This window comes from Balaenoptera musculus, chromosome 3 (assembly GCF_009873245.2).
Source record: "Balaenoptera musculus isolate JJ_BM4_2016_0621 chromosome 3, mBalMus1.pri.v3, whole genome shotgun sequence".
NCBI lineage: Eukaryota > Metazoa > Chordata > Mammalia > Artiodactyla > Balaenopteridae > Balaenoptera > Balaenoptera musculus.
In genome coordinates this window covers 104,547,453-104,565,945 of record NC_045787.1, presented here as the reverse complement: position 1 = coordinate 104,565,945, position 18,493 = coordinate 104,547,453, and the positions used below count along the sequence as shown (strand labels likewise).

General features: G+C 39.1%; 1 protein-coding gene and 1 long non-coding RNA gene across 2 annotated transcripts in view; one reads left to right on the top strand and one right to left on the bottom strand.

The window, feature by feature from the left end:
• Positions 1-13,412, bottom strand: part of PRRC1 (proline rich coiled-coil 1) — a 44,809-nt gene extending 31,397 nt beyond the window's left edge. The window contains exons 1-5 of the mRNA XM_036848008.1: positions 13,269-13,412; positions 8,355-8,490; positions 6,863-7,252; positions 4,427-4,587; positions 1,729-1,831 (exon numbers count right to left, since the gene is read on the bottom strand). Of these exons, the coding sequence (XP_036703903.1) occupies positions 1,729-1,831; positions 4,427-4,587; positions 6,863-7,252; positions 8,355-8,469 (769 nt within the window). The 5' untranslated portion in view covers positions 8,470-8,490; positions 13,269-13,412. The remainder of the gene's footprint in view (positions 1-1,728; positions 1,832-4,426; positions 4,588-6,862; positions 7,253-8,354; positions 8,491-13,268) is intronic.
• On the top strand, positions 7,643-18,285 carry LOC118892940. Its single transcript, XR_005019377.1, has 3 exons — positions 7,643-7,657; positions 8,594-8,599; positions 18,138-18,285. It is a non-coding gene; the product is annotated as an uncharacterized LOC118892940 (long non-coding RNA).
• Positions 18,286-18,493: the final 208 nt, after the last annotated feature.

The following is an 18,493-nucleotide window of genomic DNA, read 5'->3' as shown; positions in this document are numbered from 1 at the left end:
ACATATCTCTTAACCCTATCTAGCTAAGTACTGTTCCATTAGGCTTCAGCTCAAAAAGCTTTCCGGTTTTTTTGTGATGACTCATGCCACTTTTAATGATTATAAAGGGAGAGCTAATCAAAAAAACGTTGAAACTGTGTTAAAGTCCATTTCTAATAGTTCTTGTGCTTTCTTGATACATTTGAAATTGTTATGGTGATTTCTAAAATATTTGTATAAAAACATGGTAAGTTTTACTAGGGTTTTGTTAGATCCAAATGGTCTCATTTTTGCTGCCTGTCAATAGCTTTTTCACACTCAGTATTATTGCTTTTTATAGGTGATTAAGATTATATGTTATTGTATCTTCTAATAATAGAAATTTCATTTTGTATCTTTTCTCTCCCCGTTTTATTTTCCTTTTTCTGGATGTCATGCAGAGTACTGGCCTGAGAAAAGTCTTTGGTTTGAGTCCTGATTTTATCACTTACTAGCTTTGTTACCTTGGGGAAGTCACTGAGCTTGTTTCCTCACAGAAAAATTCCTGCCACCTCACAGGGCTTGCTCTAAGGATTAAATAAGGTAATTGATTTCATCATCTAACACAGTACCCATTAAAACAACAAGAGCTCCAAAAATACTAATTCCTTTCTTTTCCTCACTAAAAATAAGAGCTTGTGAAGAGAAGAACATATATACTGCATTAATTATGTCAAACTTGATTATTATGAATATATGAAATCAGTATATATGGTAGGGTCCAATTTCTAAACCCTGGCAATTACAAACACAGAGAACAATTCAGCTGAGTTAATTCTTTGATTCAATTTTCCACTTAAAGGGAAGCAAAGTAGCTAAGTGTTAGCTCCGCCAAGTTGTGTGACCTAGGATAATAATAAAGCTCTCTGAACACAAGTTCCTCATCTAAAACTTGAGGAAAATAACACCTAGCTTGCAGAGCTCTTATGAGAATTAGTATCTGGCAGATCAAGCATTTAATAAATGGTACTTATCATTATTAGGTCTTGCCCTTTGACATTTACTAGACAATTACCAACAGACTCAAGACTTATGAAAGCTACTGACTTTTTATTGCTACTGAAAATCTCTGTTCAAGTACCTGGTGCATAGCTTTGGCCGCTAAATTGTTATCTTCAACAGAATTACTAATAATTGGTCACAAATCCTGCTAAGAGATTATGTTATTTCACTTACTGGATATGTACATAAAAAATTAATCCTCCAGTTAACCGTCTGGAGGATTCTTGGTAATGAGGGTTCAAAGGTGATTAAAATAGCTTTCCCAACAAACCTAGTAATGACATATTATTAGTAAATAGATTAACAGCCTATAAAAATTTTATTCCTGAGTTACACATAAACACATTTAATTAAAATAGATAACTGGAGAAATGTCAAAACCAAATATGAACAAAGCAACACTTCAAATGTCAACACTGAACGGTAAAATTCATATAAAGCAACACTAACCATATTCGTAATTAAAATCAGTAAGTATACGAATAATTCAAATCATTTTTACTCCTCCAAAGTTCATTCTGGGAAGTTTTCAAAATTTATTTAATGGTGACTAAGAAAAAGATGAATTAAAAGTACCAAAACCAAGACTGGCAATCAATGTAAGAATACAGGAGGATTTTCACTAGTGACAAGACCTGCGGGACTACCCTCCGGCTGACGCGAGCACACACTTCATGTGGCAGATGCTGCTCTACTTTAAGTACATACTGATGTATGGAGCCATGCCAGGGTCCAGCGTTGTGATCATGCTTTCTACTGAATGTTTTGTTTTATCAAGCACAGACTTCACCATAGGGTTCCCGGCCACACCCTGCACAGAGCAAATTCACATGTAAATACTCATTCTAAGCAAAGAACACCATGATTACCGGATGGTGAGGGGAAAAAAAAAAAATTTTTTTTTTTAAGTTTCCAATGCATTGCAGACCTATACTTTTGTAAAATATAAGGAAACTAAGGTTACGGCAATGTCAAATTGCTATGAAATTTCAAAATGCTTCCTCTCAATTTCTCTTCTCATCTCATCATAGATTGACAGCAGTCTACTGACCCCACTTCGAGCAACACTGGCCTGGGAAGTAGGTTTATTGTATATATATGTATGTGTGTATGTATATATGTGTATTTCATTTCTATGTATACCTATATTTTTATTTCATTTCATTACTATTTATTTATCTATCTATATAAAAGACTAGGCAAAACTTGTCCATCAAGGTCCCAAATAAAGATTGTAATTGGATGTCTCTGAAGACTCATATTTTGTTCCCTAATATAAAAATAAAAACAGTAAAAACATTTCTTCTCTTTATTTCCCAGAACAGTTCCTTATTACCTTAATATATAATACTCTGTTCTAGGAAAGTTTCTTTTTTCCTACTTCCTATTTGTTTTGTTCCCAAATTCTCCCTTTTAATAAAGCCAGACCTAGTCCTCTGAATTCCTAAAACCACACTATTAGACAGAAGGAACCAGATCTGAGTATTTCCTTCCATCTATGCTTCTCCCACAGTCGAAGAGACTTAGAGATGGCATCCGGCTAACAGGCCATGATTCCACCTGTCCCAACCTACCATTAAACTAAGGTGATTCAGAAAAACAGATGAGTTCATAACACTGATATTTAAGACCGTCCACCCATCTTATGCTGAATATTAGAAGAGTTATTTACAAGATCTGTAGGGTTGAACTGAGTATTACAACTGGTAGCTGACATGCTTACACACGCTCTTAACGAGGAAAAGAAGTGACAGTCTCTACATAAAGGAGACCTTTAAAAAGCACAAAATGATATAAAGAAGCAAGCTTAGAAAAATGCCATCTTTCTAATACATAAAACTCAAACGCTGTAAATCAGTTTAACCAGCTACCAATTTAAAAATACATTTAATATGTAATTAAATTGCAGCCAAACCCTCAGAATATTGAGGGGAACTTGACAAAGCGATTCCAAAATTCATTAAGAAAAATAGAAAAGACCAGCAAAGAAAAATTTTGAAGAGAAAACAGCAAACTTACACAACCAAATGCTGATCTGCCTTTATGAATGCAGAGACTCAGAACTGACTTTTCTATCTGACTCATCTATGAATACTCTTCATCCCCACCTCAGCACAGAGTAGGCTTTCAATAAATATTAGTGTAATAAATAAACAGTTACAATAATTAAAATAGTGTGGTACTGCTGCAAGGACAGGCAGAGCAGTGAAATAAAATACAGAGCCCAGAAACTGAGGTTAACACACAATTTAGTAACTAAGGTAAAGGTAACATATCAAATCAATGGGATATGATTTTGGAAGAGTCAATTAAGTGGTTGGAAAAAAATTAAGTTTGACTTCTACCTCATATAATATAGTAAAGTAAGTATCAGCTATATCAACTTGGTAAGTAAAAAAAATGAAACCACAAGAAAATTAGAAGAAATCGTAAAAAAATAATTATCATATAATGTAGTAGGTAAATGTCACTTTTAACATTTAAAAAAATTGAAAAAAAAATTGATAGAAATGACTCCCTAAAATTTAGAAGGCTTTGTGTCAATAAAGCATAAAAAAGTTGAAATGTAAGATAAAAATGGAGGCTACTGCAACATATGATAGCATATAATAAAACATTCTTCTTATATTAAGAGTTCTTATCAATTCATTATAAAAGAAAATCATCCCAATTCAAAACTGAGCAAAGAACATGAATATAGACTTCACAAAATAAAAATACAAATGGCCAAAAATCACATTAAAAAAAGTTCAAATTGAGTAACAAAGAAATGCAAATTTAAACAAGGTATTATTTTTTTGCCTATCAAATTAGAAAATAATATATTTCAATTAATAAAATCACTGCTGGCAAATGAATGACGTTATGATGTCATTATGATGTCATATATCTTGGTATAACCTTCCTGGAGAGCAATATGTATCAGTAATTTTTTTAAATGTTCACACTGACATTTACCAAGAATTAACTGATAAAACAGAGATGCACATAAAGATTGGCATACAAGAGTGCTCATCATAATTTAATTAATAAGAATTACAATTAGAAAATGCCAATAACAGATAAGTGAAATAAAACATGGGAAATAAATGCAATGACATGTTGGGTAAAGCAGCCTGAAGAATTTTATAGCTGGGAAGATGTTCATGATACACACTAGGTAAAGACAAACAAAAGACACAAAATTGTGTCGTGTCACTACTCCAGTTTGTTTTTCACTAAAAAAGAGATACATTTACATAGATATGCACATCCAAAAGACAGAGGAACTATAGAAAAAGTGTAATAAGAATAAAAGGTATTTTAATTTTTCCTTACACCTCTATTTTCAAAATTCTCTCTAATGAATATGTTAGTTTTATAATTAAAAAATTAAATGTGATTTTTTAAAGTAAACACCCCTTACCTTAATAAAACCCCAGAGTCCACCAGCAGATGCTTCATCCTGCCCTCTACCAATTCTAGGATCTTCTTGCTCCTCTGGAAAAGTGATGGCTGATGTGGTTCCAGTTCCCTGTGCCAGAGATGTCAAACCAGCTTGCTGAGTAATGGGAGTTGGCAAAATACCTAGTTAATGGCAAAAATGTTAATATATGTAATTTATTCCATAAACTATTTCCTATAAAAAGAAGATACAACATATGAGATGAGTAGTTCAAAACAGCTTTAATAATGTAACTATATACTCAGGCATTTCAACACTGAGATATGAGCTCAAAGAATCACCTAAACCTTTATAAAATATACAAAATTCCAAAGAAGAAATTTCTTTCCCTCTTCATAAGCTTACACCAAGTGCCCTGAAAATGGACAGAAAATATACATCCAAAAGTACTTCATGTTTGCCCTATGAGCACTTGGATGCAGACAGCTATAGTCTGAATCTCTTTAAAGCATAAAAATAACTGATATGAGCACTCAAGCCCATCATACAAAAAGCATGTAAAAATTAGTAAACATATCCATATACCCTATTTTAACTCAAAAAAAATTTCACATATACATACACATGGGTGTCATACTTGTACTCTTGAAAAAATTTTATTTGTTAAGGTAGACAAGCCAAGTTGGATTATAAAGTCACAACAAAATTGTTTCTTTTCCTAAAATGAGAAACAATAGGCAGAATATGACAGGATGAAGTTTTGATATTGATTTCCAATAACCATTCCAGGGAAGTCGAAAAAGTATAGGCGTAACTGACCTAGAAAATAAAATAGTCCAATTCCACCAACTTATGGCACATACACTTATTTGTTTTTGAACTTTTACCTGGCTAAATAAAACTACTCCCTGGACCATTCAGTCCTGATAATTTTTTAAGTAAAGCTTTAAAAAAAAAACTCTCAGACTTCACCTTGATGTTTCTCTATAACTGCACAAAATGTTAGGACAAAATTTTCGAATTCTGTCTGCCAGTCCACATACTAATCATGTACTAAGTTTTATATCATATAAAAATCATATATTAAGTAACATCAGCTTTATTTTAATAATTTAAATGAAAATAGGAAGCTCTGGAGATCAAGGAAAAGGGAATGAAACATTCATGCACAGTAACCAGACCCCTCATACACTGCTGGTGAGAAAGTAAAATGGTGCAGCTGCTTTGGAAAATAGTCTGGTAGTTGTTCAAAAGTCAGCAGTTCTGACATGCACCCCAATGTTCACAGCACAGCACTATTTACAACAGCCAAGACATGGAAGCAACCTAAATGTCCATCGACAAATGAATGGATATATATATATATATATACATATACAATGGAACGTTACTCAGCCATAAAAAAGAATGAAATAATGCCATTTGCAGCAACATGGATGGACCTAGAGATTATCATACTAAGTGAAGTAAATCAGACAAAGACAAGTATCATATGGTATCACTTATATGTGGAATCTAAAAAATGGTGCAAATGAACTTACTTACAAAACAGAAATAGACTCACAGACATACAAAAAAACCTCATGGTTATCAAAGGAGAAGGAGGGGATAAATTAGGAGTTTGGGATTAACAGATACACACTACTATATATAAAACAGATAAACAACAAGGACCTACTGTATAGCACACGGAACTCTACTCAATATCTTGTAATAACCTATAATGGAAAAGAATCTGAAAAAGAATAGATATAGATATATGTATAACTGAATAACTATGCTGCACACCTGAAACTAACACAATGTTATAAAGCAACTATACTTCAATTAAAAAAAAAAAAAAACCCTCCAGGAAAAAAAAAGTCAGCAATTCTGCACCTAGGTATAAACCCAAGAGAAATGAAAACATGTTCACATAAAACTTTGCACACAAAGGTTCATAAAATCAGTATTCACAATAGGCAAAAAGTGGAAACAACCCAACAGTGTATCAACTGATGAAATGAATACACAAAACGTGGTATATCCATACAATGGAATATTATTCAGTCTTAAAAAGGAAGTTCTGACACACGCTACAACATGGATGAATCTTGAAAATATTACACTAAGTCACAAAAGACACATATTATGAGTCCATTTATATGAACTGTTCAAAATAAGCAAATTCATAGAAACAGAAAGTAGATTAGTGGTTCTGAGGGCCATGAGGATTGGGAGGAAGTAGGGAGTGACAGCTAATAGGTATGGGGTTTCTTTTGGGGTGATTAAAAGGTTCTAAAATTGATTTTGGTGATGGCTGCACAACTCGATAGATACAGTAACAACTATTAAACTGTACACATGAAAGGGTTGAATTGTATGTGAATTATACCTCAATAAAGCTGTTTTAAAATAAATAAATAAAACATTCACCATAACCACTTGTTTCAAAGTATCAGTGGGAGAGAGAATTACCTGTCACCGGAGGTGCAGAAAAAGACGGCATCAGGGGTGTCTGGGGAGCTCTTCCTGCATGTCCTCGTGTAATGTCATAGGCTGAGCGGACAGAGAATCCTGATGTGGGAGGACCCGACACGGGGGCAGATAAGAGAGTGTTTGGGGCAGAAGTGGAAGGTGGGAAGGGGGATAAAGGAGGGTTACTGAAGGCAGCAGCAGTTGGTGGAGAAACATGAGGTGGTGAAGAGGTAATGAGCGGAGGACCAGAAGGAACCGGTGAAGGAGGCACAAAGGGCAAGGGTGGCGAAGGCCTCACAGGAGGCAGGGACTGCTGAGGGGTGGAGTACATGTCTGGCGGCAGGGGCTGCACAGAGGACACACTTGGAGAAGAGAAAGCGCTGGCTGCAGCTAGAAAAAGGAGGGCAGGAAAAAAATGCGTCAGTGAAATGTTTTTTACTTAGTTTTCAAAGTGTCTCATCACTGTCTTCTTGGAAAACTTTAAAATTTAACAGACCCTATCCCAAGAGTTATTTTTAAATGTGTGATTTGAAATATACGACCATGACTGAGTGCAAATGACTTTCAACTCCCGTCAGTAAAAGCAGCAGCTATGTAAAATTAAGTTATGGTATTGCAGACCTTTGTGTTTTTGTTTGTTTTGATGTGCTTTTAATAAAATAAAGCCGTTTTTCATCCCTGCTGATATAAGCATAAAACCTCACAATTTAAGGCTCAAACTTTGGTCAGAAGGTTAATCACCACAAAGTCACAGAACATTAGACAAAGCTAACACATACTTTTTAGGATATCTCTGTCATAACAAAGATGATTTCTAGTCAGTATGAACATAAAGAACGAAAGTTAAGATAAAGCAAAACATATGTTTTCTGTCTTCGGGCTTAAATTAAAAAAGGCTATCTCCCTTCATCCTGGCAAAGATTACAGAATTTTTAATATACAGGCACACCTCATTTTATTTTGCTCCGCTTTACAAATTGAAGGGTTGTGGCAACCCTTGTGTCAAGCAAGTCTATCAGCACCATTTTTCCCAACAGCATTTGTTCTTCGTGTCTCTGTGTGACATTCTGGTAACTCTCACAACATTTCAAACTTTTTCATTATTATTATATTTGTTACGGTGATCCGTGATCTTTGATGTTACTAACGCAAAAAGATTACAACTCGCTAAAAGCTCAGATGATGGTCAGCATTTTTAAGCAATACTTTAGCAAAGTTTTTACTTAAGGCACGCACATTCTTTTTTTAGACATAATATATTGCACACTTAATAGACTACAGTATAGTGTAACCATAATTTTTATATGCACTGGAAAACAAAAGAATTCATGTGCCTCACTTTATTGCAATATTAACTTTATTGCAGTGGTCTGGAACTGAACTCACAGTATCTCTGAGGTCTGCCTCTATGCCTTTTTTAAATGACTCTGAGAAAAGATGACAGTATCTTGACTATCCTCAAAACATACTGACTCTAGACAACTGCACGTACCTAAAGGGGCTGGGGGGGAAGACGGCTGTGCCGCTGCGGCAGCGACAGCCAGTCCCGCTGAACTTGGTGGAGGAGTCCCAGGTGGTGTTGTCTCTATTCCACTCTCTTCCATCATTTTTCTTCAATTACGGTAAAACTGTAAAAATATTAAAATGTAATAAATATTACACAGTAATAAAAAGTATATTTTTAAACCTTGTATAGTTAGAGAATAGTTTTTTAAAATAATCAACAGACAGATGTCTGTCTTTACTGTTTATAATGCCACTTATCTCCAGGTGAAGGGTTTGTCAAAATTCCTAAGAAAATAGTCTGTGAGAATATTTAATGTGCAAACAATCTGAGACATTTTCATACACCTACTCCATTACTGAGAAATAATTTTATGTTAACTAAGTAATTAATTACCCAATATATTTCAAACAGTAAATTACTAATTTAATTTCTGCCACATGAATGCATGGTAGATTTATATCTAGATTCCAGTCACTATTACTTTTAAAATAAAAATAAATTACTTAAAGTATTCTTGAAACACTTCCTCTCTCCTCATTAAGCAGTGTATGCGGGCTACTCCTGTTAACAGTAAAAAAAATTCTTTACTGTGCTCGATTCCCAGGTTTTCTTAGTTTACATTCTAAAATGTGCCCCATAATGGCTAAATGATATGTCTCGGGTTTTAGAAAAGTTAACTGTAGCAAAAATGCCACTAGATAGCATTTCGACCTAACAGTCAAAAATGGGTTACAAAATGTGGGAAAACTTCCTTAAAAATTACAAATTTTCAAGCCTGCCTCAAGTATAAAATCAAAACTTCTAAACCTACCAAATAAGTTTTTGAAGTTTTTACTCATTTAACAAATATTCAGTGACAGTCAACCACTTGCCAAGCACTGTACTGGTGCCTCTGGAAATACAGTGTAAGCAAAACAAACGGGATACTTAAAGTCTAGTCTGGAAGACAGTCAAACAATAAGAGCAACATACAACGAACCACAGCCTGAATGATGTGCTCTGAGAGCAAGGACAATTCTGCTCGCTGGGAATACGGTTTTGACTTGCGGACAGAAAAGGGTTCCCCAAGGAAGTCACATATAAGCTGAGATCTGAGGGACAATCAGAATTTAATTAGGCAAGGGAAAGGAGCTAAAGAGGGCACATGCCAGAAAAAGTGAATATAGAGAAGGTATAAAGGCCCTGGAAGGCTGAGGGACATTGACACATTCAAGAAAACGCACGCAGCAAAAAGCAGAAAGGAATAATGAGGACCAGAGACACAGACAGGAGCTCAGACTGTGCTGAGACGTATAAGCCAAATTAAAGAGTTGGGTCTTTTAAGAACAGAAAGTCACTGTGGGACATTCAAACTGGGAATGACATACTGGGTCTTTTCACTTTTTTGAAGAAATTTCAGATTCACAAGAAGATGCCAAAATAGAGCAGACTTCATGAGTACCTTAAACCCAGTTTCTGCCAATGATGGCATCCTACGTAACTAGACTACGGTGATAAAACCCAGGAAATTAACATTGGTACAACGCGAGTAACTGAACTACAGACCTCATTTGGATTTCACCTGTTTTTACATTCACGTGTGTGTGTGTGTGTGTGTGTATGTGTAGTTCTATGAAGTTTCATCATATGCACTGACTCATGTAGCTACCACCACAATCAGGACACAGAACTGTTCCATCACCCCAAAGAAACTCCCACATGCTGCTCCTTGGTCACACCCTCTCATCAACCATAAGCTCTGGCAACCAACTGTTCTCTACCATTTTCTCATTTCATGAATGTTACATAAATAGAATCATACAGCACACAACTTTTTGAGATTGGCTTTTTTCACTCAACAGAATGCTCTTAAGATCCATCCAAGTTGTTGGATATATCAATGGTTGGTTCTTTATTGCTGAATAGTATTCCATTTTATAGTTGTACCACTGTTTGCTTATCCATTTATTTGTTGAAGGACATTTAGGCTGATTCCGGCTTTTGGCAATTCATATTTGTGTTCTGGAAAAACTCCTCTGACCACAGTATGCAGTTTGTGCCACAGGGCAGTCAGAGTAGATGCAGAGAGACCATTAAGAAAGATATAGAAGTAGTTCAAATAACATCCTAGGTTAGTGATTCTCAAATGGGGAGTGGAGGAGGGTGATTCTGCCCCTCTCCCCCCCAAGGGTCCTTTGGCAATGTCTGGAGACATATTTGGTTGTCAGAACTAGGGGGTATTACTGGCATCTAGTACGTAAAGACTGGGGATACTGTTAAAAATCCTACAATGCATAGGATGGCCCCCACAAGAAAGAGTTATCTGGCCCCAGACTAAGGTGATGATAGTGGAGATGGAGAGAGTGGATGGACTCAAGAAATGTTAGGTGGTTAACACTCAGTGATAGACTGGATATGGGGTCCAGGAGGGGGAGAGGCATGACTTGCACAACTGGAGAGATGGTGGTGCCATTCAGTAAGGCAGGGAACACTGGAGGAGGTCAAGGTGTATGTCTGACATCTTGGGAGAGGAGGGATTATGCAGTATTTAATACTGCACATGCTAAGTTCAAGCTCCTTGAAACGTCCAAGTACCGTTGACTTGGTCTGCAGCTCAGAAACCACATAAATGTGGGCTTCATCAGTTTACTGATAGTCTCTAAGAGTCATGTGCTGAAAAAAGATTATCTGAGAAGACCAAGAGAAAAAAGAAGATGGCCCAACGAACCCTTGAAGAAGAGCCCAGGAGAAAAAAAAAAGCCTGCAGAGAAGAATGAAAGACCAGAAAGACAGGAAGAAAACCAGGAGGCTGTGGTGTCCAAAAGCCAGAGTGTTTCAAGGTAGGAATGGGCAACAGTATCAAATGCTACAGAAAAGACAAATAGGATAATATATGAAAAAGTCAATGGATTTGCCAAATTGGAGATAAAACTTAGTGAGAGCCGTTTCCATAGAAGGAGTGGGGATAGTGGGGATAGAAGCCAATTTCAACTGGACTGAGGTGTGAGGTGAAGCAAATATGTACAACACTTTCAAAAAGTTTTGTTGTGGGGGCTTCCCTGGTGGCGCAGTGGTTGAGAATCTGCCTGCTAATGCAGGGGACACGGGTTCGAGCCCTGGTCTGGGAAGATCCCACATGCTGCGGAGCAACTAGGCCCGTGAGCCACAATTACTGAGCCTGCGCGTCTGGAGCCTGTGCTCCGCAACAAGAGAGGCCGCGATGGTGAGAGGCCCGCGCACCGCGATGAAGAGTGGCCCCCACTTGCCGCAACTAGAGAAAGCCCTCGCACAGAAACGAAGACCCAACACGTCATAAATAAATACATAAATTAAAAAAAAAAAAAATTTAAAAAAAAAAAAAAAAAAAAAAAAAAAGTTTTGTTGTGAATTTAGAGGAAAGATCTATGTCAGTAAGTAGAAAACAGGTATCCAGGGAAGCAAAACCCTTTCATTAAATACTTACAGACGAAGATAATCAGGGACAGAATGGCCTTCTGGGGACTTTATCACTCCCTGACAAAGCTACCTCTTTTCTTCATCTCATTTCTCCACTGGTTATTCATCTTCCTCCTACAGATGCTACCAATTCTCATAGTAATTAGTAGAAGTCATATTTAAAGATAAATATTAATGAATGCATTTGCAAAAGAACCTGTACAATGAATACAACCCATAAAATGGAATAATTGGTCAATTTCTGTCTTTAAAAGCCATATGATTTGAGAATTGGCTTAATGACAATATTGGGTAAATTTTGGATGCATAAACATAATACCTTCTACTAAAGAAAAGCTCCTGTGATAAAAGTAACAGCAAAGTGTCAGAGTTGGTAAAGGTTCTAGTGCTCATTCTCGACACAAAAAGTATATTAATGTATCAGCATTAAAGAAAAAGTGATGGAAATGGCTTGGAAAATTGAGTCCTCAGTCTCTGGACCGACCCTGATCTTCCAATTTGCTTGTGTCTTGGTTCTTCAGTTAAAAAGTAGGTGGCTACTTATAAAGATACAAGAAATGGAATAATGAAGGTTTGATAAACGTAAAAGCTCGTTGAAAGCGATTATTATTGTTGATTACCGGTTCAAAAGATAGTCTCTACTACCCTTTAGTGAGCACTGCTGCAGGAAGGTCTGAGTTTTGTCTCTGCATTCCCACTTCTTATCCCAAAATAACTTCCATAAATGTTCACTGACAAAATAGCAGCTGTACAGGGAAAAGACGGGAATGCCAAAATGTGTCACGTTCGCAGAAATGTACATGTTGTCTCTTAAAATAACTACTTCGAATGACAAAAACTCCCTTGGATTGGACAAATTCTGCCAATTTAGAGCACGGGCTATCCGGCAAACTTGCCCGAAGCAGTTCCCAGGAACGAACAAAGAGACAGCGGAGTGCAAAAGCCCTCTGGAGCGGCGCTAGGCACCGATGGGGGAACCCACGGGAAAGGAAGCTACATCCCATTGCCCGTCCCCATTTGTTGACCTAGGAGTCTCCCAGGCGGTAGCGGCCTCCCCGCAAGCTCTGCCACGTCTCCAAGAAGGGCTGGGCCGAGCTAAGGTCAATGGGCTCCTGCCTCGGTCTCTCCCCTCCGGCCAGCGCGGTGGAAGGTGGAGCCAAACAGCCCGGGGCGCCGGCGTCGGTCCCGGAACTGGAGCAAAGTGCCGGATAAGACCCCCGGGCCGCACCCACCGTGTAAGCCGCGGCGAGAACGGCTCGCCTCTCGAGGCACACCCTGAACCCTGCATGCACCCACGGCCCGCGCCCGGAATGCACGACGGCAGAGCTCCCAAACTACCCTCGCTCTCGGGGCGCCTGCCGGCCCGCCCACCTCGCACCACGGCACCCCTGGGCGCCGGTTTGGGAGCCCGCGTCCCATCCGGCCGCCCGCATGCACCCGCGTTACCGCCAGGCTGACGCTCACCTGCGGGCCGGAAAGAGTGTCTGCGTGGCAGTGAAAAGTGGGGACTAGAACGGCTGAGCTGCAGGACTACGAGAAGACGAGCAAGATGCAGGCAAGAGCTGGCCGCGCGCACCCCCGCCTCCAAGATGGCCACCGTAGGTGCACGTCCCTGCGCTGCCACGTCGGCCGCGCACCGCCCCGCCCCGCCCCGCCCCGCCCCGCGCCCCGCCCCGTCTCGCTCGCCCGGAGTCCCGACCCGTGGCCGCAAATTAAACCTGCTGGAGTACTTGGGGTCAAAGATCCTCCTGCCTGCAGGGCTGGGTGCTGCCCAGCTCTAGGAACATTCTCTAGCAGGACTGCCTAGCTTTCCACGCCGCAACCTCCGTACGCGAGAATGGAACCCTTGCTACCGGGTGTAGCTCACTTATTCTGTGCCGTGGCCGCCCACGGGGATGACGATGAACCAGCCCGGGTCGTCCAGTCCAGTCCCAGCCTCCAGGAAGGACCTCGCTCCAGAAACAGGAGACTTATCCTATGTATTTTCAAAGATTTCCAGATAATAGCGGTTGCATCAAGCAAGAGAGATATAATGGTGGCAGCTACCATGCTGATTTCCCCCCCAAAGTTCATGTATTACACATTCTTTTTTTTTTTAATGGAAAACCAAAGATTATCCACTTTCTTAACCTTACGTGCTGCACTTAAAACAGTTACTGAAAGTCGGTGCTCAATAATGTACACTAAATAAATCAATGAATAGAGTTCAATGGAGGAATATAAAGAATTTGCAATCAGAAGTCCTGTTTAGGTCCAGGAGTGCCCTAATGCCACTTGAGCAGTCATGGGACCTTGTACAGGTCACTTATTCTCCCTAAGTCTCCATATTCCATCTGTAAGATAGGAATAATATTGTTTGCCATCTCTAATCAAGCAGGTAACAGAGTTAAAATGACATATGAAAGCACTTTTTAAACTGACCGGTAAACACATGAAAAACTTGTTTTTATTGTTCCCAAATTCCTTCAGGAACTCATTTGTAGATTTAGCATTAATATAATATCCCAGACTTGACAGCTGAAAGCATTTAAAAATACCAATACCTCACTGAAGTGTTAATACTATTTAACTATGCCCTAACTTCAGACAAAATGATTTGCAGCTGCAGTGGGTTGTTCCCTTTGGCAGTGACTCTTATCCCACCCACTGAGAATGTGTGTAGATGGCTGTCTCGGTTACTCTCCAGAAAGTGCTGTTTGGGTTGGTGTTGAAAATAGTTACCATCTCTATCCTCTTTGGTCTACACCCTTAATAGCTATAAGAACTGTTCCTTTCTTCATTCATTCAACAAATATTTATTAGTGGCTGCAATGTGCTGAGCGTCAGTACTGGAAATGTAGCAATGAACAAGACAGACAAGATCCTTACACTGAGGGAGAGGCAGATCTTCTCACAGGAGAGGCAGGCTATGAGCAGGAAAATAAACGAACTAAGTACTGTTTGTGAGGGGCACTTTGAGGAAAGTCAATAGGGTGATTATTATTGACAATAATTGGGGTAGGCCACTTTGGATAGGACAGATGTGCAAGGCTTCTCTGAGGAGGTGCGATTTGAGTAGAGATCATAAAGAAGCAGCCCTGTGGTTCTCTGAACAGAAGGAAGAGCATGCAAAGGCTCTGAGGGAGGGTGACTGGCACATTTGCAGAACAAGAAGGAAATCGGGACTGAGAGGGTGGTAAGAAATGAGGTCAGAGAGATAGCCGGGCCAAATCGTAGCCAGCCTTGTAGGCCATCTTAAGGCCTTTGGGTTATATTCTGAGAGAAATGAGAAGCAGGTGGAAGGTTTTGAGCAGAGGAGGGACAAGACTTGACTTCAGTTTTAAATCATTCTGATTGCTGTGTGGACTGTAGGCAGGTGCAAAGACTAAAGCAGAGTGATCATAATGAGGTGATGGTGCCTTAGAGTAACTAATGGGATGAGGGTAGAGCGGGTATATGGTGTGGACATACTTTGAAGGTTAAGCTGTCATGATTTACTGATCGATTGGATGCGGCTGTATTAGTTTCCTCAGACTGCCAAAAAAAATTACCGCAACTGGTTGGCTAAAAGCAACAGAAATTTATTCTCACACAGTTCTAGAGAACAGAAGTCCAAACTCAAGGGTCAGCAGGGCCTCTCTGAAGGCTCTAGGACAGCATCCTTCCTTGCCTCTTCTAGCTTCAGGGGAGCCAGATGTTCTTTGGCTTGTGCCAGCCTAACTCCAATTTCTGCCTTTATGTCCACATGGCCTCCTCTCCTGTGTCTCTGTGTCTCAAATCTCCCTCTGCCTTTCTTTTATAAACATGCCTGTCACTGCATTTAGGGCCCACCCTAAATCCACAATAATCTCATCTCAAGATCCTTGAGTATCTAGACCCTATTTCTAAATAAGGTCCTATTCACAAGTTCCAAGTGGACGCATCTTTTTGTGAAGAACACTGTTCTACCCACTTACGTGGGTCATGAGAAACAGGAGTCAACCAAATAAGCAGGATTATAAAATAGGTTTTGAAGTTAACCTTGAATTGCATTTATAAATTGATTTACTCATCACATCTCATTTAAACTTCAAAACAACTTTGTGTGGCAGGTATTATTATTATTCCAATGTAAGAAATAAGAAAACTAAGGGTCTGAGAATTGTGTGTAGGCCTGGAATTAGAACCCAGAATTCTTCAGCTATACCCCAGATTCTTGCCTGCTTTTGGGGTGGTGTGGTACGAAGATATGTTCTTAGACGGAGGGCATTGAGGGGAGTCAATGGAAGATTATAGCTTAATGACAGACCTACTTAGGTTTTTTGGTTTTAGCTAGCAGAACTCATCAAATTTTTTTGTATAGGAAGTTTCTAACACATAATAGAGTTCATTTCTGAGCTACAGTGCTATAGTGGAATTTTGCTTTTATTGCTCAAAACCAGAGGCAAACAAAATTATTTCCCACTTGAGGCTTTTTTCAGCTCAATTTGTAGTTAATAGATCTATTCTTAAATAGTCTTAAAACAGTCCATAAAGTTTGTACTATTCATATGAATATTGATGTGTTTATCTGCAGGTGGAGAAGAGACCAGGCTGAGGCTCTGAGCATCTCCAGCATAACCGGGACTAGAGGCGGAGCTGAATCCGATTGAGAGACCATGGGCTCTGCTGAGAGAACAGTCAGTGAGATACAACCAGAAAGGACACTTCAGCAGATGTGTCAAGGGGACCGGCTCATGCATAGAGATCAGGGGCTCATACCCACATCCAACTCCTGCAAAGAGGAGATGTTAAGTTTCTTTGGCACCTAGGAAGGAGGAGGATGGTTGTCCCAACCACTGCATGGGACATACCTGTACTAAGAAATTATTCATTGCTTATCTGGAATTCAACTTTAGGAGGAAAGCAATCCATGACTGAGAGTCTGAGAGGCAATGTAGTGTAGATTATGACACAGATATTGGTACCAGATGCCCTGGGTTTGAATCCTGACTCTACACCTGCTAGGTCAACAGCTAGCCTTGGGCATGTCACTTAAACTCACTGTGTCTTGATTTTTTCACCTATAGAATGAGAATTATACTAATACTTACCTCATAGTTTTGTTGTTGTTGTTTTTTGGTTTTTGGGGTTTTTTTTATTTATTTTATTTTTGGCTGCGTACGTCTTCGTTGCTGCGCGTGGGCTTTCTCTAGTTGTGGTGTGCAGGGGCTACTCTTCGTTGTGGTGTGAGGGCTTCTTATTGTGGTGGCTTCTCTTGTTGTGGAGCAGGGGCTCTAGGTGCGTGGGCTTCAGTAGCTGTGGCACGCGGGCTCCATAGTTGTGGCTCACAGGCTTAGTTGCTCCGTGGCATGTGGGATCTTCCTGGACCAGGGCCCAAACCCGTGTCCCCTGCATTGGCAGGCGGATTCTTAACCACTGCACCACCAGGGAAGCCCCTTACCTCATAGTTTTTTTACTTGTGGATTGAATAAATTAATATGTGTGAAGTGCTTAGAACAGTGCCTAAATCACAGTATTCTCTAGATAAGTGTTAGAGGTAATAGTCTCTATATAGTCTATGACTTTTAAATTGCCTAAATATTCACCTGACAATGACTGTTTTAAACCAAAAAGATTTTTATTTAGGTGAGTCTGAGTTGTAATTTCCAAATAAAGTTTTTATATGCTTCTTTGTTTGTTTTCAATGACAGAAAATTTAGTTTAGTTTTAAACAGAGTGACCCAACCTCTTGATTTGCCCAGGACACTCCCAATTTACTGCCATATTCTCAGCATAATTATTAAAAGCACCCACCTTTTACTCTCAAAAGTGTTCCAGTTTGGACAATAAATCTTGTGCTCATCCTAGTTACAGAGCTATTAAGGAGTTACTCTCTTTGCACATGTGAGTTACAGTGTGGAAATGTCAGTACCTGCTCCTCGCCTGAACACACGTAATCATCATTACCAGAGTCCACTGCAGTTTGCTTCAAAAAACTAACCTATCGTTCTAAAATATGCATTTATAAAAACACTCTGACTCCTCATTGCCTGCATGATAAAATCTTAAAAACTCAACTTATCCTTATTTTCTAGACTCTTCTCCTCTTCCTGCATCTTCCTCCATATTCTCCAGGCACCAGCCTCAAGGATATGCCCCCTCCTGAAACCATGTGCCTTTGTTCTGATCAGTCCCTCTGCCTGAAATGCCTTTTCCCTTTCCACCAAATGAGGAATCCTCATTTTTCAAGGACCAGTTCAAAGTTTTCTTCCATTATAAACCTTCATGCATTGCATTTTTGTTGGTTTTGTCTATAGTCACTGTTCATTTATAAGCTCCTTGATGGCAATAACTTTGTCTTTAAAATCCCAATATATTCAAATGTTTACATAGAGTGACATGTTATCTGCAGACAGTGACGTTTTTACTTCTTCTTTTCCAACCTGGATTCCTTTTATTTCTTTTTCTTCTCTGATTGCTGTGGCTAGGACTTCCAAAACTATGTTGAATAAAAGTGGAGAGAGTGGACATCCTTATCTTGTTCCTGACCTTAGAGGAAATGCTTTCAGTTTTTCACCATTGAAAATAATGTTTGCTGTGGGTTTGTCATATATGGCCTTTATCATGTTAAGGTATATTCCCTCTATGTACACTTTCTGGAGAGTTTTTATCATAAATGGGTGTTAAAGTTTGTCAAAAACTTTTTCTGCATCTATTGAGATGATCATATGGTTTTTATCCTTCCACTT